At 41.0% G+C, this 27,614-nt stretch overlaps 1 protein-coding gene across 1 annotated transcript in view; it reads right to left on the reverse strand.

Moving 5' to 3' along the window:
* The window catches only part of PTH1R (parathyroid hormone 1 receptor), a 390,306-nt gene that overhangs the window by 20,627 nt on the left and 342,065 nt on the right, over positions 1-27,614 (reverse strand). Inside the window, exons 7-9 of the mRNA XM_075588076.1 lie at positions 25,871-26,024; positions 7,878-7,938; positions 4,915-4,981 (exon numbers count right to left, since the gene is read on the reverse strand). Of these exons, the coding sequence (XP_075444191.1) occupies positions 4,915-4,981; positions 7,878-7,938; positions 25,871-26,024 (282 nt within the window). The remainder of the gene's footprint in view (positions 1-4,914; positions 4,982-7,877; positions 7,939-25,870; positions 26,025-27,614) is intronic.

A 27,614-nucleotide genomic window follows, 5' to 3' on the forward strand; every position in this document is an offset into this window, starting at 1 on the left:
CAGTTAAGGGAAATTAGCAGAGAAGTGAAGCTGCTGTATCAGCCAGTTGCAGATCTCATCCAAGAACTCCTCCTGTTATTCTTATATCAGCGGTCATTAATAAATCACATCATTATGTCATTGAAATCCAGATGTGGGATACTGCTTTCATGCATGCAGTTCAATGGTCCCTCTAGTAGGTGTATTAGTCCTGAAAATATGTAGGTATGTTGCAGGTTGTGTGCTTGATGAGTGTACATGAAGACTTAAATTCACTGAAGGTCAATAAATGCTAAAAATTGGTATTATCCATTTTTAACACCAATTTTATTTATTAACTGTTTTACTAAAGCTAAATGACCAGCGGTGAAGCAGTGATAGGGATTTTAACGTGGCAACGTAATCGAGTTTTTAAATATTTGAACAAAATGCAAATGAGTAATTAACACCATTCGCTATTCACTAAACTTGTGGTTATATTGTACTTCCGCCAAATAATATTGTTTGTTTTTATCACATGCCCTTTATCTTGCTCGTGTACTGTGTATAATGACCTCTACATGCACAGGCAAGATAAGACTGGTCAACATAAAACAGGTGATACAAATATATAATATTAACTTTGTAAACACATGCATATATTAACCCCTGAGAAGTCCCAGTGGCCAGCTACTCATGGTCAGCCAATTTAACCATGTGTTTGACCACTTGGGTCACTATTTGTACATATGGATGTTATGGTGTTTGTGTTTTATTTGTATGGCGTTTATATTGTTGGCATTGCTTTGCAATGCATTGGTAACCTCAAGTATCAAAGCAGCAAAATAAAGTCCTGCCATACTGGTAGGGGAGTTATAACACATCCTATGGTAGAAAGCTGTGATATCTCCAACCCCTTCCCCTTTTGCATCGATAGAGCAGATTAACACTGATTTCTATGAGTTATTGGTTTTCTATGTTTAACACCGAGTTAACACAACTTTTGTATATGTAAATTAGACGAATATCGCTACCCCTTTATAAATAAACAATTATTAGAGAAAATAGCAGTAATTCTCATAAATATTGCAGTGATCGTATTTTTTATCACAAAATTTTAACGCAGCTATATCCACCTTTAGGGAATCTGGAAGGTTTTCAAAACTCTGTGCAGTAAAATTTCTGCAACAAAGAACAAGGAAAGAATGTCGTTCTCCTATAAGTTATCACAACATAAGAGCACTGTGCTCAACTTTCATTATTATTCACACTGAGTGAGCGAAATAATATCAAGGTGCAGAACGTGGCCTATATGTTTTATATTTATAAAATGTTTTCCCAGGAAGTAATACAATGAGAGTTACCTCTCATTTTCACGTATGTCCTGGGCACAGAGTTATGATAACCATACACGGTTACATTAAATGAACAGAGGTTAGACATTCAATTTACAGACATTTCATAGACAGTCAGAGATAATACATGATTATGCACATATGGAACAGTTACAGACCAGATTAAAATGTGAGGCAGCTGAATATGTGGGTTGGAAACTATTGTACCCAGAAATGTGTCCATCCCAGGATAGAAAAAAATGGGTGCAAGAAAAAATGCCATTGCTCATCAATTAAAAAGTGACAGTAATGTCTTGGTTCAGATACTTAAGAAGAATAAGACTCTGTTGGCCTGGTTTGGTTTATCCAATCTGCTTAGAATGCTGTCAGTTTTACAGTTGCATGTTCCAGTGTATACTTTGCAACTGGCTTATACATGAGGCTTCTATGTCAGCAGCCACCTAGGTGCCTTCAGACCACCAATACTTAATTCCCGGAGTACTTCTGCATGCATGTCCATGTCGGTCATGCACTGGGAGACCTACTGTACCTGTTCAATGTTCCTAAAAGAAGTGAATTAAAGGGGTGAGCAGTGCAGATTGCTGCTACAACCAAAAACATAGATTGCAAGCTCATGTGGCCAGGGACCACTGTGTCTGTAAGATTCCTATGTGCTGCATACCGTGCACTATAATGTCATTGTGACGCGCTTTGTGTCCCATTTGGAGAAATGCGCTATGTGAAATAAAGTTATATTCAATAAAGATATATATATATATATATATATATATATATATATATATATATATATATATATATATATTAAGGAAAAGCCTTGGATATTGAAAACAATTTTTTGCGTTCGCTGTTTAGCTGAAGAACAATATTGTAAACCAGTTAACGACCTACATTTACCAACACATTTACACTATGATGGTTGTTAAAGATAACGTTAACGACGTCTCTGTTCCTTGCATATTTTTCTGCGCCAGTTTGTTGAACTGCTATTTTTGACTTGATAAATATGCTGAGAATGAAACTTCTCCCATTTGTTTTCCCAGCCGCACACACCAATGACTCAAAGTGGGTGCAAACTGAAGGATCTGTATAAACAGATTCAAAATCATTTTGTGGGAAATCAAATGAAAGAACACGACAAATTGTGTTTCATAGCAAAATATTTACAAACTAAACATGGACCGAACCAAATGAGCAAAATAAATATGTGTGATTCTTACTGCATCTAAGAACATTGAAAATAATCTATCCTCTTAATGTACCCTTTTCTGCTAAATAAGAGGTTGACACTCAATGCACGCACTATTTTAAACTTTGCAAATGGCATGTACATGTGCTGGTTATTCAATCTATTGCATTGTACAAACTCAATTCTCCTCCTCACTTTTAAATCATTACACTCTTCTGCACCTCCTTACATCTCAGCCCTAATTTCTCGCTATGCACCATCCCGACACTTGTGTTCTGCTCAAGGATGTCTTCTCTCTACCCCTTTTGTATCCAAAGCCATCTCCTGCCTTAAACCTTTCTCACTGACTGCCCCACACATCTGGAATGTCCTTCCCCTCAATATCTGACTATCACCCTCTCTATCCACCTTTTAAACCCACCTTAAAACCCACTACTTAAGGAAGCATATGAGTAGCTCGATGGCTGATAATTAACACCTCTTACATTAACTTTGGCCCCTTGCAGATGCACTTACCAGAATGCCCTCCTTCTGTCTCTGTACGTTCTTCCTACCAATCAATTAGATTGTAAGCTCTTCGGAGCAGGGACTCCTTTTCCTAAATGTTACTTTGAAGTCTGAAGCACTTCTTCCCTTTGTGTTATTTATATCTTATTATTTATATGACTGTAACTATTACTGCTGTGAAGCGCTATGTACATTAATGGTGCTATACAAATAAAGACATGCATACATTACATACGGGTGTCATATGCCAATTCAGTTTGGAAATAAAAAAGGAACATGTTAATATAAAGTACCAGATGTTTACGTCTACAGAAAAATAGGAATATTGCAGAGAAAAGATTAGAAGAGTAGAATATATTAGCTCTTGATAGCGAAGAAAACACCATACATTTATACAATGGGTTTATCACGTTGTTATTCTTATGTATGAAATGCGCATATCTGGTTGAAAGAGCTCGTTTACCCTCCAAGTTAACGTGAGCGTGTCGAGAAGTATAACTCACTATGCTTGGCCAAATTAAAATAATAAATGAAATGTCAAAGCCCAAGGAAACACACGCCAGTGCACCGTGAAATTGAAGGTGTGTTATATTGCACATGCTTGATATGCATTCATTACAATGTTGTGTCACTACTACCAGTGGATTGATTGTATCACCACTGATAAAAACATGAGGGACTTGGTGTAGGTGATTGATGACTTGATGTAGGTGTTTGATGACTTAGTGTAGGTGATTGATGACTTGGTGTAGGTGATTGATGACTTGGTGTAGGTGATTGATGACTTGGTGTAGGTGATTGATGACTTGGTATAGGTGATTGATTTCATTACTTGGTGTAGGTGATTGATGACTTGATGTAGGTGATTGATTACCAAATACTGTCGTTTTAACACTTTCAACATATTTACTGCTATTAGTTTAATTTGGCGAGTGACTCGCCATTGAATGTTAGAAATTGTGTCATATTCCAGATTCCTATATCTTTTGTCACGTAAAATGTATCAAATTAGTCTGTTTAGTAGCCATGATTTTGCATAGATAACTCTTACTGAATATTGGCAGAACTCCAGAAATTTACAGCTACAAGTCCTCTTCCTTTATTGGGTGATTTTGCATCGTACAGCAGATTTCTGGTGCTAAGAGGGGCAGGGATAAGAGCTGTGGCCAGAATCCGCTCGAGATAATATGGTTATTGAGGTCGGTCGGGAGATTAACAACAGGTGCAGATTTGAGGATGCAGATTTTTAAATAGAAATAATGGAGATTATAACTATGCATCTCCTTTTAGGTTCTACAGTATGTCTTAAGGCATTCACCTGTTTTTCTTTCTTTCTTTAATTCTTATTTTTATATGTAAATCATGTGATAATGTATAATTCTACATTCTTACCTAAGGTGGCAATTATATGATGCTCCTGTTATAAGTCTGCACAAATCCTTATTGTGTGCCTAGCGAAATGGCCGCCTTCTTACTGTGAGCTGCAGTCAGTGATATGCTGCAGCTGATATGTAACATTAAATTACTAAGTGTAACACATTATTGTTATAGCTTTCAGAGTAAAAGACAGTCTGCTCTTTGGAACAGTATCAGATCTGTTTGTGATACTTTGTTGCCAAAGGGCCAAGCTCAAAAAGGTGAGAGCCTGTTTCAAAAAGAGGAAGTGGATAGGACTTTCTAAATGGTTGCTGTAGCAACCAAAGAATGATTAGTACATTAAAAAAAAATCATACAATATGGCATTAGGAGGTAAACAAAAATGCAGACAGTATTATCCAATACAACAGAACTTATTTATTTATTTATTTTAAATATCGGCGTTTTCGCATGTTATGCTTTAATGTACATAAACGGGTACACAAACAAAATCAGCTGGTATTATGATACAAGGAACAAAATTGAACTTACCACTATAGCAGCCAGGATAGGCACCTGTATGATCCATTTTAAATAGCCAGCACTTAAATTCCAGCACCTAAGAGATTTGCCAAACAAAATATCAAGGAAAATTAATACATTATTACTGAAAGCATATATTATTTAAAGAAGAATTGTGGTAGGCGCAAAATATTGTTTCCATTCTGCACCAGTTGGTAGTCATCAAAAACCCTAATGCTGTATAGACCACAAATCTATAATGATGATGGATAATGCTTTCACAATGTTAAACTTCAATGAGAGTTGGAATGCATTTAACTGTTGGCTAGCGATGTAAAACATTGTGTCACTGAAGATATGTACCACAAAGCAGTATGCTCAATGATAAAGTACTGTAGTTCTGACTTTCAAAGCTTGTGTCCTATTGATTATTACAGTAAATGTGTATGGTTTTACTATAGAACGTAAAACAGAGCTTTTATGCGAAGAAAATCAATTGGACCTGTGGAAAGAAGTTGCATGTGAGTAAGACAGTAAATAAGGCAATTGGTAACTTCTCTCTGACTGCTAAGTCATTTGCAACGCAACAAACCCCACTCTAACAATAGCCTTCCTGACATGGTCCTGAATTATCCTTTAGCCCTGTGTTGACATGTATTCTGCTATGGACATCTTTTTCCTTAAAGTGACGGTGACTAAGACTAGCTCTCTACTATTTTTAGAGACAATAAATACCGTCGCAAGCTAGTTTCTGAATAAACGTTTCTTTTGATGGTTGACAGAAGAGTTACTGCTGGACAGAAACAATTTACAAGACACAATGCAAGTCATTTTTTCAAGAGAGCAATCAACTGTGACTTGATGCAAATTGTTCCCGTAGTTGCATCTGAGTGTCCTTTTTTTGGTTACTAAAACTGCTGGTGGTGAGTGAGTCTGTTATTAAATTGCTGCAAAATGCCTTATATGTTATACAAATGTGAAACAGATATAAAGATCTACATAAAGACATACATTCTGCACTGAAATAAGGCAACTCGAGACACAAAAATTGATGTGCAGTACTTGACCCCGAAGACGCTCCACATTGAGACTGAAACATTGGTCCCTTTCGTTTATTCTTTCATGTATAATGCACCTTTTTGAACATCAATCTTTGCGTTTCAAGTTCCCTTTATTCAGTATCTACGGTATATACGCCTCGAACTGGGAGGTGTTTTATTTGCAAGAGACTTTAGAAACGTTATTCTTACAGTGGGCTTCACAAATGACTTTGTGACATCGTGTAGTTATATATGAGAATTATTACGTCACGGGCGGTATACTGAATATGTAGGTCGCATTATTTGGCTGTGCACAGATGTAAAGACGTAAGCCTCATTTTTGTCACATTTGTATTCATACAGTAGGGGCGTGAAGAAGCACCAAAGCTAACACGTAGAGATGGGCAATTTGTTTTGCGGGTTTGGATCCACCTGGATCGGCCGGTTCCTTTGGTCTGTGGATTTCCACGAATCAGTCTCAAAAAGAGTGATTCGTCATTCAGGATTTTTTTATTTAATCACTGACAGTTCACGAGGCGAATTCCGTAATCCTTTGGCGGATTTTCAAGAATCCAATCTGCGGATTCCGAAATACACTGGTGAATTTCGTAAAAATCCGCCAACGGATTATGGAATCTGCAGATTGGATTCTTAAAAATCAGTACGGATTGTATCCAACAGTGATTTCGGATTAATCCGCATGTATTGAGACTGGAACGATGCGTTGGCGGATTTTACACCACTACACGGATTTTGAATGGAAAGCTCGGGAAATTCAAGGAAACAGAGTACATAATTTATACAAAGTCCGCAGGTGTTATTCCATACCGGCAGCCAGCATCTTGTACTGAAAAGGGGAGAGGAGTGGCTCAGTGAGTGAAGACACTGACTGGCACTGAGTTTGAAGCAGGGGAACCTAGTTCAATTCCCAGTGTCGGCTCCTTGTGACCTTGGGCAAGTCACTTTATCTCCCTGTGCCTCAGGCACCAAAAACATAGATTGTAAGCTCCACGGGGCAGGGACCTGTGCCTGCAAAATGTCTCTGAAAAGCGCTATATAAAACAGCGGTGCTTTTTTTTTTGTTTGCTTTAAATCCCTCCATTTACCTCTCCCCTACATAGATTTAAAACTCATTTATAGTTTTATTTATTGTTTATAACAATTTTATACAAACACCACCCATTTGTACTGAAAATAAGTGACACGTTTATCGGTCCTTAAAAGCAGGAATTAAAAAAAAAATATTTGCAGAAAATGTAATAAATCAACAAATGTTCTAAGTGCAGCTGTCAGGGGTATGTTTGGATTATGTACTTTAGGTTTGTTTCAGTAATCTGTGCTTCTAAATTATATTTTTATGTTTACTTAAACATTATATTGCTGAAATAAACAAACATTCTGTTTGGAGAATCATATCATATCTTATCTATTTTACCCCCAACACTGCATGTGAATTAACTATGTGCTAAGATACTGTACAATCTCAACTAATGTATTGTGCCATTCTATTTCAGAGTTTAGTTAACCATATTTTCTGTCCGTATACTGTCCCTTCTTCCTCAAAAATCAATGAAATGATGCACATACTGTATCTTCATCCTATGTTGACAATTTAATTATTAGAACAGATAGCACAAGCTGGGCCCTCTCAACAACAGTTATTTAAACCAATCCATATGCTCAACATTTATGACGTTTCGGTCCAGACAGGGACTTTCATCAGGGCTAAATTTGACAAATCTATGAGCGTATGGATTGGCTCAAATAAAAGTTGTTGTAGAGTGCCCGGCTTGTGCTATCTGTTTTTGTAGAGATTTTAGCAAGGAAGGACCCATGTTGACCTGCTGTAGGCCATTGTTCTTGTTGTGTGCCCACTTACTGTATATCTTGACTTTTTGACGATTTATTTTACCCAGAAACAAGAAAAACTGTTACGAAGGAGAATGTACTTACTCTGTATCCGCCACAGTGGCCCTCTCACTGGCCCATATCGTAACAAATACAGCTGGCAGCCCTGGAAAGGAAGTGAAATACCGAAGTGGTAAGAGTAAGGAGTACTTCCATGCTACGGCTTCTAATGAATACTTAGATCAGTGGTTTCCAACATTTTTTTGTTAAGGAACCCTATGTGACATTCTGAGGAACCCCAACCCTTTCTAACAGCGAGATTGTGATCAGACACATTGTAAGGAACCCCAACCCTCTCTAAAAGCTCCTTTGAGATCAGATGCATTTTAAGGAACTCCAACCCTGTTTAATAGTGTGTCTGAGATCAGATGTATTGTAAGTAACCCCAACCCTCTCTAATAGTGCATCTGATATCAGATATAATGTAAGGAACCCCAACCCTCTCTAATAGTGTGTCTGAGATCAGATATATTGTAAGTAACCCCAACACTGACTTAGATTTTGATTGGGTGAATTCAATGTTACATTAGTATCCTCTGCTTTACAGCTATAACCAACGTTATTAGCCCCATTAACTTAGAATAACATGAGAAATAATGCCGTTAATATTGCTAGCATTTAGGAGATAACACAAGCATTACCAATGTTTTTAAAGGTACTCGCTGTAGTAATGTGGTAGCGTTAACACATCATGTTAACAGGAGTAATAAGATCAGCAATATACCGTGCATATATAATATGTCCTATAGAAATAGCCATACCACCTACCCCCTTCTCTCTCGCCCCTCTTCTCTCTCCCTCATCTGTCTACTTCCTTTAATACTTTATGATGCCCTCAATTATTCTACCTCTCTCTCCTCAATCATTCTTACTTTCTCCACACGTGCCAATGGCGTTCCTTTCTTTCTTTGTCTGCTTTCTGTGTAACCATTATAGCTGATGCAGAAAGAAGAAGGGGGAGCACAGTTAGTGGTATGTCCGATATATTTATAATCAATTCTGTGGAGGACACCTCTATTGCGGGTGCCAGTCTACGTAGTAGACTCCATGTAGTCATGGTGTGGAGACAGTGATATGTGTAGGTGGGATGAAAATGAAAATAAATATAATTAGAAAACTTACACGGCCTTGTGTAAGTTCTATCCCATCAAGGTTTCTTTAGGTCGATTTTCTTCTCGGTAGAATTTTCTTCCCGTCTGCTGTCGTCTCTTCGCTAGTTGTTTACTCCTCTGTCTTTCTTCGTTCGATGGGGGTTTTATCCTCGTGGAAATGGAAAGGTAAGATGGTCAATACACATATGTGTGACAGTTTGTAGTGTAAAGGGGGGTGATGGACTAGTGCAACAAAAAACCGTTGCAATGCAATGTTATGAACCAACACTCACACGGGCCAATGTGAGGGATCTTTTATCAAGGTATCTTGATCTTCCCAACTCAGGGATTGGATCAGGGTGTCAGATGGTGAATATCTGGCAAATATTTGAGGTTAATGCAGCCTTGTGATCAGGGTGGATAGTGATAAAAGAGAAAAATAGCTCAATACTCACACGGGCCAGTGTGAGTACACACTTGTAGTGGTTTCTTGTTCTCTTCTGATGTTTTTCTTGGGTTCTTCCTGCAACGCTGAATCAAAAGGATATATGCAGACTGTTTGGTCTAAAAGGGTTAAACTTTATTACAACAGAAGGGGTTAACAGATACAAAATGAAATAAAATAAAGTAAAAAATGGAAACCAATGGTCTCCAAGGCAATGTAGACTAGGGGAATGCTAGGGCAATAGTGATAGGGGATCCCTCACTCCGCGTCCGGATGGAGACGGACGCGGAGTGAGGGATCCCCTATCACTATTGCCCTAGCATTCCCCTAGTCTACATTGTATTGGAGACCATTGGTTTCCATTTTTTACTTTATTTTATTTCATTTTGTATCTGTTAACCCCTTCTGTTGTAATAAAGTTTAACCCTTTTAGACCAAACAGTCTGCATATATCCTTTTGATTCAGCGTTGCAGGAAGAACCCAAGAAAAACATCAGAAGAGAACAAGAAACCACTACAAGTGTGTACTCACACTGGCCCGTGTGAGTATTGAGCTATTTTTCTCTTTTATCACTATCCACCCTGATCACAAGGCTGCATTAACCTCAAATATTTGCCAGATATTCACCATCTGACACCCTGATCCAATCCCTGAGTTGGGAAGATCAAGATACCTTGATAAAAGATCCCTCACATTGGCCCGTGTGAGTGTTGGTTCATAACATTGCATTGCAACGGTTTTTTGTTGCACTAGTCCATCACCCCCCTTTACACTACAAACTGTCACACATATGTGTATTGACCATCTTACATTTCCATTTCCACGAGGATAAAACCCCCATCGAACGAAGAAAGACAGAGGAGTAAACAACTAGCGAAGAGACGACAGCAGACGGAAGAAAATTCTACCGAGAAGAAAATCGACCTAAAGAAACCTTGATGGGATAGAACTTACACAAGGCCATGTAAGTTTTCTATTTATATTTATTTTCATTTTCATCCCACCCACCTACACATATCACTGTCTCCACACCATTACTACATGGAGTCTACTACGTAGACTGGCACCCGCAATAGAGGTGTCCTCCACAGAATTGATTATCAATATATCGGACATACCACTAACTGTGCTCCCCCTTCTTCTTTCTGCATCACATTGTCAATAAGGATCCTGGATTGATCCTGCTGGGGTTCTGAGTCACAGGAGGACAACTTGAGAAACATTCATTCCAGGCTGTATTATATTTTATATTTTTTTATTTCAATATATATACGCCTTATTGAGATAGCGCCTGGGTATCTGTCCTAACTAACCATTATAGCTACCTGACTCTCCTTATCTGCCACCAGGCTATGTGAATTATGATGTCACCAGAATGATGTCACGTGCCAGATACATAGTCTACCAGGGACACCCAGTGGTTGACTTGCATAGAGAAATTGTAATAACTTGTAGAATGAAAAATAGAATGTATCCAATTTCCAAACACGGACAGAAACCTGCTCCTTGATCTCAGGAACAATCGTGCAAAATGTGCTTATGCTATTTTAAGAGGTGTCCAAATGCATAGCGAACACAGACACACAACTTTCCAAAATATATAAATAAATATGATTAATTATATTATTGTAAGGCAATTCATAGTTAATGTCATTATAAAACCATAAATATCGGCCAGTCTCAAATTAAAAGGTTATCAAACCTCAGAGAAACTTTTTATTTATCTATTTATTACCCAAGATATGTGCATTGTTTTCTTACTATTTTTTAAAAAAAATATTTAAAGAATTACCATCATCCAATGAAGTTGCAGCTGTCTATTGGTGGCGTTAGCTGACCTAACGGCCACATTGCTCTACCAGACAATAATTCATATTCGGGACATTCAAAGCTCAATATCTCAGGCCCCCAAGGGTGCTCGGGTCAGCTCGACGGGAGGCCCCGAAGTAGAATATTGGAAAAATATCATCTTTAACCTTTTGAACGCTAGCAGCATTGCGGCACCTGAGTGCCATGGCCCTTGTAGCACAGTGCGGTCACCTTATCACTGGCTGTTACGTGACCACGGCGGCCATTTTTCAGGAAACAGTCCTCATCCATTTCCTTGCTGGGCATATCGCATCCTGCACTCCACGGGAACGCAGGATGTGATCGAAGCGGCAAAAAAAAAGCCTCTGGTGGGCATGACCTGGTCACTATGTTACGAGGCCCCCTGGAGTGCAAGTCCCCTATGTTCTGGGGCACCCATAGGGTTATTATACCTGTTAGTGTCATTATTGCACTTCACTGCTAAGTGATGTTAGTCTGCTTGCTATTCTTGTGTAGGCTCTTAAAGTTGAAGGATCTCTATATTGCCAAGTAACAATTGAATTCTAAAAGCATTTGATATTCAGGAGATGGGGTGAGGACAGTTGGAGCCAGAGAAAGAAAGAGTTAAAGAGAATAAGGCAACAACAAAAAAGTAATTACAATCAGAAATACAGAATTCACATAAAATACACAATCCTTTACAGACAAGAAGTAAAGTTAATGCTAGATATGGGGTGGAAAATTCTAGTCCTCAAGGGCCACCTACCTACAGGTCTTCAGGATATCCCTGCTTCAGCACAGCTTGCTCAATGAGCAGGTGAGCCACCTCTGCTGAAGCAGAAAATCCTACATGACCTGTTGGTAGACCTTGAGGACTGGAGATGGCCACCCTTGCGTTAGATACACTATAGTCAAAGGCATTACTCCATTCGCTTTGGTAATCGACACTATACAGTAGCTCAGAGATACCTGGACTATACCATCCATCAGGATCTTGGGCTACACCAGTTACAAGAAAAGTGACAATGAAACCTAAACTGAGCTAATTAATAATGTTATAATTTCTAGGTCAACATACAAACTGGGCTACTCTTGTTATGATGTTCCACCAGCACTGCGGAACAAGACACGTTATAACAAACAAAATGACTATAATGATAATACATACTGTAATAATAGATGGGACTGGACTTTTAAATGGTTCATAAAAGGGCAAGGAGCCTACTGAGAGCAGTCATTTCATCGAATGTCTTATTCTTAAAGCAGTGCCCGTACCACTATTTATTACATTTGGCTTGAATAAATAATGTTGTTTAATGAAGTCATTATGACGTAAGATTTCAACATGGGCATCCTCCCAAACTACTGCTTACTTCACACAAACTGTCTCATTTGTACCTTTAGTAAATGTAGTGGGAACCGACTGTATCATAAATGTAATGTATTATAATATATATATTGCTATATCACCCTGGATGGCCCTCCGCTGACTTAAACATAACATGTCAAAAACAGAGCTCTTCATATTTTCTCCCAAACCTGGCCCTACTACCTCCTTTCACATTACTGTTGGAAGCACTATAATACACCCAGTAGTGGAAGCATGATGCCCATGGGTCATATAATATTGCCTACATAATCATTAGTATGCAATATTTCATGCTTATTTCATAGTACAGAAATTAACATTTTAAAGCTTCCTGAACGTATGAATCTGTTAACAGCGTGACAAGAAAGTTCCCAGTATAGATAATATACCTTGGTTTTCTTAATTACTAGTCATAAGAAAGATTTAATGTGTAAAACATGATACAAAATGTGGTCAAACAACATTTGTGGATGTATTCACCCGTGGAACTCCCTCACATTCAGTATACGCCACCTCCACCTCTTTACCCAATGTTCAGGTCAAATCTGAAAACACACATTCTAAATGGGGACTGTAAGAGACGTGTTCAGAGGTATGTAATGGAGACTGTTTTAAGGTGAAATTATAATAAGGCTTTATTGCGCCTGTTGCTTTAAACACAGCAAACATGTAAATCAGAAAACAAAATCCACTCCACTCTGGAGTATATATACACTTGTGATCCAATTCTCTCTAACTAAATGGTTAGCCCAGCGATTCACCAGCCCAAATCATAGAGACATTCATATACTTAGATAGACATAGATAATAGTCTTAAAAGAAAAGTCTTATCTGTTAGCTGGGTTGCTCTAGGGGAAGGCTTCTTTGTTCTCCTGGTGTCCACACCCGTCTGTGATAAGGCAATGTCAGGATCCAGGTATAGAAGTATTATTCCCTGTGTATTGTTGTCAGCTTGCAGTCTCTTTTGGCAGGCTCAAGGTGTCTGTCAAGGATCAGCACTCCTCAGTCACTCGAGGAGGATTTTTTCCACGAATAGTCTATTTACTGCATGCGCGGTCATAAGATTTCCCTTGCGTCAGGTGCTCCTCTTATTGTAGGCAGACTGTATGGCAACAGTTGCAGAGCGTTTAAGAATAGCCCTTTGAGTTTTCCGCTCTTGAAGCTGTCTCTCTGCACTTTTTCCTTTCAATGGAGTTGCTAGTTCAGCTTCTTTGGGATTGAGTTGCAATTCCACATGCACTTCCAGAGAATGTCCCATCTTTTCAGCTGCATCAGCTAAGGATTCTTCTGGTTTTGATTCTGCATGTATACCTTTTTTTGTTGCCTGTTCGGTGGCCGAAGGTTTAGCTAGTGCTTGTTTAGGGGGTTCAGACATTGCAATCTTGTTTTATAGGCGAGCGGTGCTCCCAGCTCTCACTGTACCCTTTTTCCTTTGGGTTTTTGTGGCTGTGGGATACTTATGCTTGGTCAGGGTCAATACTTGTCCGTGAGAGATCCCTGTTTTTTGAGTGCGTCTTGCAAGTCTCTTCTCAGGGAATTTATCTGCGCACTTTGCTTTCTCTGAGCTTGCTTCCACATTTTCATTGTATTGTGAAGCACTGTGATTTTCTTTGCTCGGGCCACAGTTACTTGTTTCAGTTTCTGGACCTTCTTGTGTTCCCGCTTGTGCCGAGTCACCTGTGTTCTAAGCTTGGCCTCTAGCGATGCTTTGGTGATGCTCAGGGTAGCCTTCAGTTTCTCATGCTGTTTTGCGAGGACATACAGGGTAATCAGACGTTCCTGCAGCACTTTTATTTCTTTTTCAGCTTGCAGATTGTATTCCTGCAGAGTTTGCTGCTTCTCCTCAGCATTCTGGAGGTGCATACGCAGACCTTGCAGTTGGTTCTGCAGTTGGTGCTCTGCTTCAAACTTTTGCTCTTCCAAAAGTTTATTTATTTCTTTAAGCTCGTGCAGATTTTCATTCTTTTCCTTGACGTGGTTTGTCAAATGAGAATTCTCTTCTTTCAGTCTTAAATTTTCTCTTTTTGCAGTCTCTGTAATTTTCAGGGACTCCATGTAGTCCTCCTTCCATTTACGCACATCTGCTTTGAGAATGACAGTCTACTGGCGTGAGATTTCCTTCTCTAGGTTGAGGGTCTGAAGCTCCTTCTGAGAGACTTTGAGATCTGTATTAAGATTGACAATAGTTTCTTTAGAATAGTTTCCAACTCCTCAGCGAGACTGTGTAGTTCCTTTCTGGAGACATCCAGTTTTGTGTGGCCGCTGTTGATCTCATGCTGTGAGGCAGCCAGTGCTGCGTGAAGATTGTGAACATCTTGCTGAAAGACTGTAATCTCCTTCAGTGCCTCCTCATACTTCCGCTTCAGCTTAGCCATCATTTTATCAGATTGGCAAAGCTTTTCATGCATGGCGGTAATAGTAGCATTTGCAATATCTAGCTCAGTCTTGAGATCGTCAAATTCTGTCCTGGCCAACGAGTACATCATGAGCACATTCTTCTGTAGCTCCACGTTATTTTTCAGTAGCTCTGTGTAACCATCTTTCTTCAGTTTCAATTGTTCCTGGAGCAGATCACAGTCACGCCTGGCAATTTTCAGGGCATCTTCAGGGCTGGTCAAGGGATCGTCACTCACTGGTTCCGACTCCGCTTCCCTGAGATGGTTGATTGAGGGTTCATCACTGTTGGCACCGGACAGACACTTTTTTGGGTCACCCGACATCTGCCTTGGGCCCTCTGGATATTTGGTCCTCTATTTTCTCAAGGCTGCAGGGCATCTTGGTCCCCCTTTTTCTCCGCGGGATCTGCGGACGTGTCTGTTCCTTCCACGGTACGTGAAGAAACGCTTTTCTTTTTTCGCCTTTTTGTTTTGGATGACTCCGTCCCCTCAGGGATACTGGGGTCTCCATCTTCATTTGAAATTTTAGCAGCTTCACTGGATCCACCATGCTTTTCTTGCAACTGTATTAGCTGCCGAAAAAATTCGGTGATCCGCTGCTCCCGCTCTTTCTCCTGCCGATCATATTTGTCATCATAGGGAGCGATCTTTTCGGTTCGTACCGAGTTCAGGCACCCCCACCATTTTTGGGGTGTTTTGTGGGTGTGACTCGGTTTGGGTTCCCCGTAAGAGATGTCTTCCTCCTCATCGGACTGGAAGGGCCACTCTTCCGTGGGGTAAGGTTCATTACAGGAATGCCGCATCTTGTCCTCCATTTTGGAGCTATCAGGTGTATTTTTCTTCCTGACCTCTGGAGGCGCTATTGCAGCTTTTGCCAGTGTATTTTCTAGAACCCCAGCTTGTGATAGTCCTACCGGTGGGCATATTTTGCTTGTAGAGGTCGTAGCTCTCACAGGCATCTCCGTAAACTTCTTCTTTCCTTTAGTAAGTTGTAAAACATCAGCAGTACTGTGCACGCATTCTTTCTCATTAGGTATACTGGATGTGCAGTTGCTAAGTAAAAACTTATATTTGCTTTACACCATTTACTTGCTTGGTACAATCCCTCCGCTTCAGCAATATAATGTGGTTTTCTGCTTGAGTTCAGTAATTTTCAGTCTCATCTTTGGGTATTATGGAATTCACTCTTCACACTTTGGGTGCTTGTTTTACTCCCAAGATACATAGACAGACTTTACTTGCAGAAAAATATATATTCTTTGCAGTGGAATATTTCTTTCACTCCCGGCAGGGTGACTCAACACTCAGAAAATGGCTTTGGGTTACCTTTTACACAGTTCAGCAATCCCTTTTTTTTTTTACACTCAGCACTTGTTTGCTGAAAATTCCCCTGCTTCAGCATAGTCTTGCATCAATTTTCACACTTTTCTGCATATACTCCATTCACAGCTGGTAGTCCTATGCGGTATGGCAGCCTTTACTTGCAGAATCAGTACCGCTCGTGGGTCACCATCTGTATTCACTGTTTCAGCACAATTTAATTTTTTTTTTTTTTAAAGAAAACAATAAACAAAGCCTAGATCCTTTCATTTGAGCTCTAACTCACTTCTTGAACCCCGACTACGGCTGGAAGGCAAAGGCCCTATTTCAACAACCATATTACACTTTATTGTGATAGGCAAGTAAGGTTTACCTGCTTCAGCACAGTCTCTCTCTCTCCTCTTGGAATCGGGGAAAAGAGTCCATCTGTGCTTTTGTGGCTTTCTTCAGTGCAGTTTAGATTTCCTGCCTGGATGTGTATCCCTTTAATTCTGGTCTCTGCTGCTGTTTGCAGGAACTATGCAGGCAAAAAGCTCCAAAAAATTTCACAGGCAATCTCCGGGGCCCCTTTAAACTTCAAGGGTCACCTCTCATCCCACTTCTGCCACCATATATAAGAGACGTGTTCAGAGGTATGCAATGGAGACTGTTTTAAGGTGAAATTAAAATAAGGCTTTATTGCGCCTGTTGCTTTAAACACAGCAAACATGTAAATCAGCAAACAAAATCCGTTCCACTCTGGAGTAAATATACACTTGTGATCCAGTTCTCTCTAACTAAATGGTTAGCCCAGCAATTTACCAGCCCAAATCATAGAGACATTCATATACTTAGATAGACATAGATAATAGTCTTAAAAGAAAAGTCTTATCTGTTAGCTGGGTTGCTGAAGGGGAAGGCTTCTTTGTTCTCGTGGTGTCCACACCCGTGTGTGATAAGGCAATGTCAGGATCCAGGTATAGAAGTATTATCCCCTGTGTCTTGTTGTCAGCTTGCAGTCTCTTTTGGCAGGCTCAAGGCGTCCGTCTCCTTGTTCAGCTCACTTGTGTGCTCAGGAGTCTCTCTTCCTGTCTCAGAGGCAGGCTTTTTCTAACACCTGTAATCAGCCAGGTGGTGTTAGTTAATTGCCTACCAGCAGTTAACCACCACACTGCTGGATTAGAGGCACATTTGTGAACAGGGATAGTCCCCTGTTACAGGGACCTTCTAATAATCTGAGCTCACGATCACCGCAGAGGCGCTTACAAACCATCATGGTCAGGCACTTCCATCCACTGCAACGTCCCCTGTATCTATAAATCTCACAACATACAGAAGTAGCCTTGGCCACCTATGGTCATGTGACCCACCAAGCATGACCATGGCAGACACTGTCTCTGGCGCCAAAGACTTTCATTGTGTGGCTGCATCACCGGAGACAGTAAGTCTAGCTACATCTGTACCACTTCGATTGTATACAACAAAAGACACAAATTCCCAGTGCTACAGCCAATTTAACAAAAAATATATAGTTAAATACTTAACTGTTTGTTTTCTCATAAATAAAGGTCATTTAGTTACACTCTTTGGCCAAAGCGTTGCAAGCCTGTGGCCACGTCACGACATGACCACTATGCAGGTCCTAACGCTATTGTTGGCTCAACAGAGAAGGGATTCTCTTTCATATTGACTGTTTTGTTTGTTACACTCATTTTATTTAAATTGTCCATGGTCTTTTTTCAAAATTCCTGGTAGAGGGGACTGGTCTGGACTTTATCTAGCGGGAGAAGGAGTGGCTCAGTGAGACACTGACAAAGCAATAAACACAAAGTTTGACCCTGGTTCAATTCCAGGTGTCAGTTCCTTGTGACCTTGAGACTTGCCCACCTTTATCTCCCTATGCCTCAGGCAACAAAATAATGGATTTTAAAACCATGTGGGCAGGTACTGTGTCTGTAATAATCCTTTGAGTCCCATTGGGAGAAAAGAGTTAAATTAAATGTGTGTTGTTATTATTTTATAAAGGTAAATTGAGATGGACAACTTATTTTTATGCAGCTTATGCAGTTTAAAACCAAATATTTCATACGTTGGTTTATATAAACACGATGTTCCATGGCACACCGGACCTGGTGAAAGGGAGACAGCAGTGAGGGTTTAATGAGAGCGCTGGAGACTTTGTGGGAAACCCCTGCTGACGTGTGGGGCTGCGTATTTTCTGTCCCCTTGGTAAGCTCCATCCTTTTTCCCTGTCACTCCTGCTCCTGATATAACACACAGGAACGGCAGAGTGGCTGGGGAAAAAATAATCGAGCAGTCGCTCTGCAAATCGTTTCGCTGTCGTTCCAAGCGCCAAATATTTTGAGATCAGGAAACGTGAGGGCGGAGACGGCTGTAAGAAATGCTTTATTTAGCAAAGACCAACTCCAAATTGCAGTTAGTCATTATGCGTAATAAATTATATAAGATATGTTCACGCACTAATCAAAGTATATATTTTTTACGAAATAAGACAACTTGCCACTGCCGATCAGGCGCTAATTTAAGATATGAAGGGGTTAACTTGAGGGGTTTTAGGGTAAGAATAGATGGTTAGTGTAAGGAGGTGCAGTTAGGGATTTTAGGGTAAGGGCTCCGATTATAGGTTTTAGGGTAAGGGATTAAGGTTTAGCTTTTAGGGTAAGGGGTTAAGGTTAGAGGATTTAGGGTAAGCGGTTAAGGTTAGAGGATTTAGGGTGAGGTTAAGGTTAGGGGTTTCAGGGTAAGGGGTTAAGGTTGGAGGTTTTCAGGGTAAGGGGTTAAGGTTAGGGGTTTCATGGTAAGGGGTTAAGGTTAGGGATTTTAGGGTAGGGGTTAAGGTTACAGGTTTTAGGGTAAGAGGTTAAGGTTAGAGGTTTTAGGGTAAGAGGTTAAGGTTAGAGGTTTTAGGGTAAGAGGTTAAGGTTGGAGGTTTTAGGTTAAGGGGTTAAAGTTTTTAGGGTGAAGATTAGTATCAGCATTAGGGTTTAAGGTTAGGGTAATGGGTTAACGGGTCAAGGTAAAGTTAAGGTTAGGGGTTTTAGGGTAAGTGGTTAACTGGTTAGTGCAAGGACTTAACATTAGGGGCTTTTGGGGTAAGGTTAGGGGGTTAACTTCGTGTCAAGTTGGCCGGTGGCGAGCTGACCTCGTCGTCGGCAAGTCGGCTGTGGCAAGTTGGCTTTGGCATGTCGTCCTAGACTGTATATTTTATACATTTCGAACACCTACATACTGACCTGGAGTCTACCCCTAATATAAAGCCTAGAAAGGTTGTATTCTTTACTTCAATCAAAAAAACCTTCACTGTACCAGAAGAATCTTCTGTATGTTGGACTTCTTCTGTACCTACCATCAGGCATCCACCTACCTCTCCATAATGACTGCTTTCCTATTTGCTACAGCGTCCTCTTTACATGGGGACTTGTTACTGAACCAATAGCGGAATACCAGGGTAATGTGTCTACAGAAATGTACTGGGATTGAGCTTTGTTTCTCTCCCTAAGTGGTTTTGTCAGGTGAACTAGGGATAGAAAATATTAGTATTGGTGCCCAATAATGAAAGAACAGCCACTGCTCTCCTAACTCAGGGGTGGGAAACACCAGTACTCAAGGGCCACATTCAGGTTTTCAGGCTATCTCTGCACAGGTGGTGTAGTTGAAGACTGAGCCACCTGTGCGTAAGAAGGGATATCCTGCAATCCTGACCTGTCGGTGGCCCTTGAGGACTGGAGTTGCCCAGCCCTCTCGAAAGTGCTGCTGAATCCTGGTACAGTAAAGTTGTAAAGCCCGATAGGTGGCTTCATTTCCCTTTCATATAGGCCCACTTCAGAAAGTAGTGCTTACCATATATATGTGGAGGGTTTTTGTCACTTTTTTTACCCACCATAACCTTAATAGTAGTGTTGATTACCTAGTCTAGTCTCAAACCTGCTTACCCATTAAGACCAACCTCACACTGATGATACCCATCAAGGTTGAAACATGTCTGTGAGTGGGTTTAATGGCTTTGCATCTCATCCCAGCCTCTGTTTAAAAGCTGTGTTTAAAACAGCATGCATTGGCTTGAGGATTGGCTTGTGTAATACGAGCTTGAGACAAAAGGTGGCACTGAGTTCTCATTTGCATGCCATTTCCCAGAATCCCTTGCTGCAGTGGAAGCGCTGTATGCTGGGTGACAATGGGGAAAGACAGGGTTGCAGACCTGTCTAAGACATGCAAATGAACATACAGTAATATTTACAGTTGCTATATATATACACATATGACTGTGTAACATCAAAGTGTAACATTTAAGTGTTACAGTAAGGAGTTAATCTTGGAGTTGAAATTGGAGGTGAAGATTGAGGAAGATCTGAACTCTGAATTACAACTGTGAGAACTTTACTTTCTAAAAGCTGTGATTAATTGTACTCTTCCTGTCCTCCAATAACTGGCCTGTCTCTCCTCCTGTATCTCACTATGCCCTCCCTATTTCTTTTTCTGTTTACTGTTTCCTCACTCCTTTGTGAGCATTTCTGTTCTCTACAACATCCCCACTCCCCACTGCACCATTATTTATACACCTCTCTCCCAACAACTTCTTTACCCCTCAATAAAAAAAACCCACACAAATCCTCTATTCACACCCTCTATCTACTCCTGCCTGCTGCTGGGGATCTTCCCTAAGTCTGAAGCCAGACATACGCACCTGATCTCACCCACAGCTCCGTGCCATCTCTTCCCCTGTAAATGGTGTTAACCTTTTCATTTAACACTGACTAACCTTAAAACTTGCCCCACAAATCAAGCATCCCAACAGCCTGCACTCATGGCTACTGTAATGATCAGTACTGCCTGTACTGTACCTCCTCGTGGGACATGATGTCTACTCAGATCCTGCAGGCACCGGTGCTGAAGTTGACTTTTATAGCATCCACATTGTATGCGCTGTGCGAGTCTGAGTAATACACACAGTGTGTACAATGCAGGCTCTATAACGCCATGTTCTGCTGGAGAGGAGGCTTCATACAGATGCATTCTTGTCAATTAACCAAACCAAGAGACCCGACGCTCTGAAATTCTCAATCAACCAGTCAACCAATGCTCACAAAATGATTACAATACTTACTTAGTGTTGGCTAGAAGTGTTTGTGGTGTAAAAAAAAGACCACCCTGCTGGTCAGATTGACGCATTCAACACCCTAAAGAAAAACTTTGGATTTTGTATATGTAGTGGTAAGACCTTTGTATTATACTGTATATGTAGTGGTAAGACCTTTGTATTATACTGTAAATGTAGTGGTAAGACCTTTGTATTATACTGTATATGTAGTGGTAAGACCTTTGTATTATACTGTATATGTAGTGGTAAGACCTTTGTATTATACTGTATATGTAGTGGTAAGACCTTTGTATTATACTGTATATGTAGTGGTAAGACCTTTGTATTATACTGTATATGTAGTGGTAAGACCTTTGTATTATACTGTATATGTAGTGGTAAGACTTTTGCATTATATATGTACATGTGTTGTGTGTTGTTAAAAACAAAGTCAAATCAATTGGTTTAAATAGGTTCTACTGCCTCATCAGCTTTAGGGCCTCATGCAGAGAGCATCGAATTTTCAAATTGGCGAATTTCATAAAAAGTTGCTTTTTTGGAGAGTTTTATTCTCCATATGCAGAAAAGTTCGAATTCTGCTATGTTTAACATGGATGCGTGTGGCGAGTTTAAATGGGAAAGATGCGCGCTTCAGAAATGTGTAAAGAAAAAATCGCGCATTTTTTGTCCCCTTTGCTATAGGCGGCGAGCGCCATCTTATTGCCAACTTTTCCTGGCGCGGCAAAAATGAGAAAATCGCGCCATTTTCCTGGCGTGAACAGCCGCTACATGCCGTTCGTACCTCTCTGCATTCGGAGAGTTTTGAAAATGGCGAGATGGAGGTTCTCGCCAGCCGCGAGGCGAGTTTTAGAAATAGAAAAAAAAAATTGGCGCGTTTTTCGTAACTCGCCATTTTCTGCAGTTTTCTGCGCGAAATTGTACAAAAAATGGCGAGTTTTGAAATAACGATGCTCTCTGCATGAGGCCCTTAGTGTGCAAATAACATCCAGAAATCCATGTAACATTTTATCAAAGCACGGCAGCTGTAATCTTTAATGCAGGAGTCTCAAACTCAGTACTCAAAGGCCACCGACACGCCAGGTTTTATGGCCATCCCTGCTTCAGCACAGGCGGCTCAATCAGTGGCTCAGTCTTTGACTGAGCCACCTGTGCTGTGGCTGAGACTGATTAAGCCACCTGTGCTGGAGCAGGGATATCCTGACCTGACCTATTGGTGGTCCTTGAGGGCTGGAGATGCCCACCCCTGCCACAGAGCGATGAAATATAGGCTGCAGCAATTTCTGGTTAACTTTCAGGTTTGTATTGGACAGCGAGTCAAATTAGCATATTTAAATGCAGGCATAAATTCACAGGTGCCATGTTAAAATGCATAATTAGTAACGATTGACTAACTGTGGGTGCTCATTTGCATGTCATTACCCAGAATTCTTGGCTGCAGTGGAAGCATTGTATGCAAAGAGATAATGGGGAAAGGCAGTGTGGCAGGCCCGGTCTGAGACATGTGAATGTGCTCACAAGTGATATTTTTATTCACGTTCCTCCTGTGGGGTCCAAGATTAAGAATCATCCAACAAAATTACCACATGATTGACACAAAAGCAAGGACGTTTTTGACAGCACAGTTTTTTCTTATGGCAAATGTCAGCAATAATGAGGATATAATTATCTGCCGGACCAGCTTTCTCATGGGACCTGTGGGGTTTGACATAAGCTCAGTGTTCGCTAACCCATTACACAGAGTAATGTGAAACATATGTCAAACTATTCTACTTCTCACTAGTCGTATAAAGGTAAAGTACCGTGACACCAAATGAGTGGAATTTGGGTTTGTGAAAACAAAAATACAAAATAAACATTGAAAAGAGCAGGACTGCTTTCCAAATGAGTGACACTTCTCCAATGTACAGTAACGTGGTGAAACTAAAGTCTCAGATACTGAATATTCAAATGGAGTCAAGTATCGCTACATTCTGGGTGCAAAACAACTTCACCAGATTTGTGAGTCAAAAATTCTCACTTATTTTTTTAAGATTGTTGGCAAGTTCTTCTTTCCCAATAATCATTGGGGTATATTACCCATTTTGCCCGATTATTAGGGGGAAATGTTTTCAATAAAGTTAAGTTGAAAAGTACATACTCGCCTTATAATAAGGCCCCACCAACATTGCGAGCCAATCAGCAGTCTGAGTAATGAGGTAGGACGGTAAAATGGAGGAAGCCCCACCTTGGGGGCCTGAGGCAGCCATGTTTCTTGTGGCAGAAAACTCAAATGGAGAGAGACAGACACAGAGACAGAGAGATAGACACAGAAACAGAGAGGGGCACAGAGAAAGACACAGAGATAAAGAGAGACAGAGACATTAGGGCCTATTCTAGTAGCTTCGATTAAAATTGATGCCATCTCGAACGGTTTAGCACTACCCCGTCGAACGGTTTGTCTATTGTGTTATCACGGTATTCAGAAAGAATCAGAAACCATTACGACAAGTCACAAACCGTGAGGTAGGAAAATTCCAATACCGTACGGGATAACAGTGATGTTCTCAGCCTTTTTGTAAGTTCTCCCCCGTGCGATCCGGCCACACTCTGTAAGAGCTGCACGCAGAGAGCTGCATCTCCCTGCACAGCTCTCACAGGCGATCACAGTAGTTTTATTTACATTTTAATAACATCATCTTGTAGCACGACGTCTCTGGAGCAGAATCACATTAATTTTATGTCTGGGGACCCCCTGTTTCTCATGTTACAGGCCCTGGTATTGGGTGCCGGTATCTCCTGTGCATTTAAATGTCACGGTCACGTGATGCGGGACATTTAAACAAAGGAGGGGGATACCGGAACCCCATACCAGGGCTTGTAACTCACGGAGCAGGGAGTCCCCGGACCTGAAATTAATGTGGTTCTGCTCCGGAGACCCCGTGCTACAATACAGCGTTATTAAAATGTAAGTAAAAACAGCATCATTACCTTAGTGGCTAGCCGCTAAGGCAATGAAGTGGTTAAACCTGAGTATGTGATTTCTTGGGGGTACAGATGGTGGGTGAAGGGAGCAGTTGCCCCAGGGTGGGTTGTTAGGCCTACAGGGAAGGTTGTGGGAGGCGTTAACCCCTTCACTACCATAGCGGTAGAAACCCAATACCTCTACCCCCAAAAAACTTTAAAATACAACAACCCTACTACCCACCTCCTCTACCGCCAACAACCCTTCCCCCACTCTAACACATACAGTACAATAATGGGCAAAATCCCATATTATCCAGATTTGGATAATAGCTCATTTGCCCATTAAAAATAAAACACTATCCAGCCAGCATAAAGTAAATAAAAGTTCTACTGACCTCTGCCAGGATTAAGGCCATCCTCATCACCGTCCTCCACGTCCTTGTCCTCCGTGGGCAACAACATTACAATAAAAAACAAACTAATGGCCACTAATCCCTTAATCACCTTAGTGGTTAGTAACCGCTATAGTAATTAAAGGGTTATCCATGTTCCCCCACTTTCAACCTAGAAAGCATAACCACCCTACAAGGGGTAACTACCCCCACCCCCTCCACCCATTGATCGACACAGTGGTAAACCATGCCCATATAATATGGCCATGGTTTGCCACTATACCAATGAATGGGCAAGCTACAAATAATAAAAAAACACTGAATAAAATAAATGACATTGCAATACAAAAAAATGCCAATAAAGCAATTGATTGACTCAGTGGTACACATATGGCCATGGTTTGCCACTTATGGCAATGAATGGGCAAGCTAAAAAAAAAGCATGCACAAAATAAAACACATGACATTTAAATAAATCAAGCATTTCACAATAAAGCCATTGATTGTGACTGTGGTAAACCATGCCCACAATATATGGGCATTGATTGCAACACTTACAATGGATGGGCAATACTGATGGATTTAGCTTGTCCGATCATTGCCATAGTGGCAAACCATGGCCATATAATATGAGCATGGTGTACCACTGTGCCAATCAATTGGTTTATTGGCATTTTTTTGTATTGCAATGTAATTTATTTTATTCAGTGCTTGTTTTTTTTATTCGTAGATTGCACATTTATTGCTATAGTGGCAAACCATGGCTATATTATAAGGGCAGGGTTTATCACTGTGTCAATCAATGGGTAGAGGGTGAAGTGGTGGGGGTAGTTTCCCTGAGGAGGTTGGTTAGGCCTCCAGGGTGGGTAGGCGGGGGGGGGGGTAATCCCCGTAATTACCATAGAGGTTACTAAACACTAAGGGGATGAAGGGATTAGTGATTTTTGTATTGCATTGAATTCAAGCCGGGGGTCTCCAGAGCTGGTATTAATGCATATCATTATCGTGGTGCTATTTAATGCAGAATACCATCGTGAATAAATACAGCCACAAAGGGTTTCTGCACTTTTTGGAAATACAGATCTGCCCACTGTCAGTCTCTTACTGTCACTATGGTCTGCAGACAGGCAGCTGTAGGCTTTGTTTGACTATTAAGGAAGAAAGAAATTCTTACCCCAACCAAAGAGCGTGAACCCCCAGAGATACTTCTTGTCGGAGAAGAAAGCCATGAAGATGAGACTGTGCAGATAAAGTCCTTCTACGAGGATCCAGTAGTAGTTGGTTGCCAGGAAATACAGGAAGAAAGTGACAGCTAACTTACAACCCACCTAGATAAAAGATAGAAAAAATGAAAATAAGACTTACTTATAAAGTCAAATATACGTTTTATTGTATAATTGAGACAAGTCCTGTCTGTAATAATCCTATGTGCTGCGTACCGCGCACTATGCCAGAATTGTGAAGCGCTTTGGGTCCCATTGGGAGAAAAGCGCTATAATAAATAAAATTATTATTATTACTGTACCGATAATGACTTATTGATCTTTGCTATGGCATTCACTCCGGAGTTAATGGCGGAAAAGCAGCATGGGTTGTCAGGGGTTCTCAACTCCAGTCCTCAAGACTCCTCTCCCTCCTCGCCCCCCAACAGGGCAGGTTTTAAGGATATCCCAACTTCAGCACAGGTGGTTCAATCAGTGGCTCAGTCGAAGAGCCTGCTTCAGCACAGGGGCTCAATCAGTGGCTCAGTCATTCACTGAGCCACTGATTGAGCCACCTGTGCTGAAACTGGGGTATCCTCAAAACCTGACCTGTTGGGGGGTCTTGAGGACTGGAGTTGGGAGCCCCTAACTTAGGTCCTAAGGCTGTGCTCTTTATTGTCTTTATGACACAACGTACTGTAAGGACTAGAAGAGAAACTGAGGAAACGGTTATGTAAATTAGATTATAATACAAAGCCCCCACACATTATCAATGATTCAACACTTATGCAGTCAATGTTGCAATACTTCCAACCATCAGTGAGCTGGACAGTGTAACACAAACTGCATGGAAAGCCAGCAGTATGCTGGATTAGTGAGTAAAGCCATACGTAGGAGGGGGCTGTATACTATTTATCACTGGTAACATCAACAGCATCCCACAGAACTACAGCACCATCCCAGTGTTGTATCTTTCCAAGTGTTTGGTCTCTTTTATAACCTTAAATGTTTCCATCTTTGTTCCTTTTTGTAACTGTGAAGGGCTTTGAGCAGTGCCGGATTTCCCATTAAGTTCGGGCCTAGGGCGGCAAAATTTTGGGGCGGCAAAAATGTCCACCCCCATATATTTTTCGGGCCTTATGGGAAGTCGCTTAGCTGTTGCGGCCGCCTCCTTACCTGCCACCCTCCTTCTCTTTCTGAACCCGCGTTGTCATCGTCACCAATGTGACATCATGCGGCGTCTTGTTGCCATGACAACGTGATGTCGTAGTGTCAAACGATGTCATGACGTCGCGTTGCCATGGCAATGTGACGCCGCGCAACATCACGTTGGTGACGTCCGCCCCCGTCATTTGACGCGAGGTTCAGAATGAGGAGGGGGGCGGCACCAAGGAGGCGGCCGCAACAGCTCAATTCCGAGGGGCGGGCGGATTTTCAAATCCACCGCTGGCTTTGAGTCCCATTGGGAGAAAAGCGCTATACAAAGTTATTGTTATAAAGCTATTAACTGTGTCCAGTTCTGGATGCCATATCTGCAGATTATAAATGGGGGTAGCGTAAAGAAGCGTAGCAGAACAGTATTTACAACTGAAAACCTAGCATATCAGGGGAAATTAAACAAATATTTCACAGGTACACGCAGGAGGAAAGGAGGAAAGGAAGGCACGGCAGAGACTTCCCACTGTCCTAATGTTATACAGTAAATAAGGTACAGAC

The sequence above is a fragment of the Ascaphus truei genome, chromosome 2 (assembly GCF_040206685.1).
Source record: "Ascaphus truei isolate aAscTru1 chromosome 2, aAscTru1.hap1, whole genome shotgun sequence".
Lineage (NCBI taxonomy): Eukaryota > Metazoa > Chordata > Amphibia > Anura > Ascaphidae > Ascaphus > Ascaphus truei.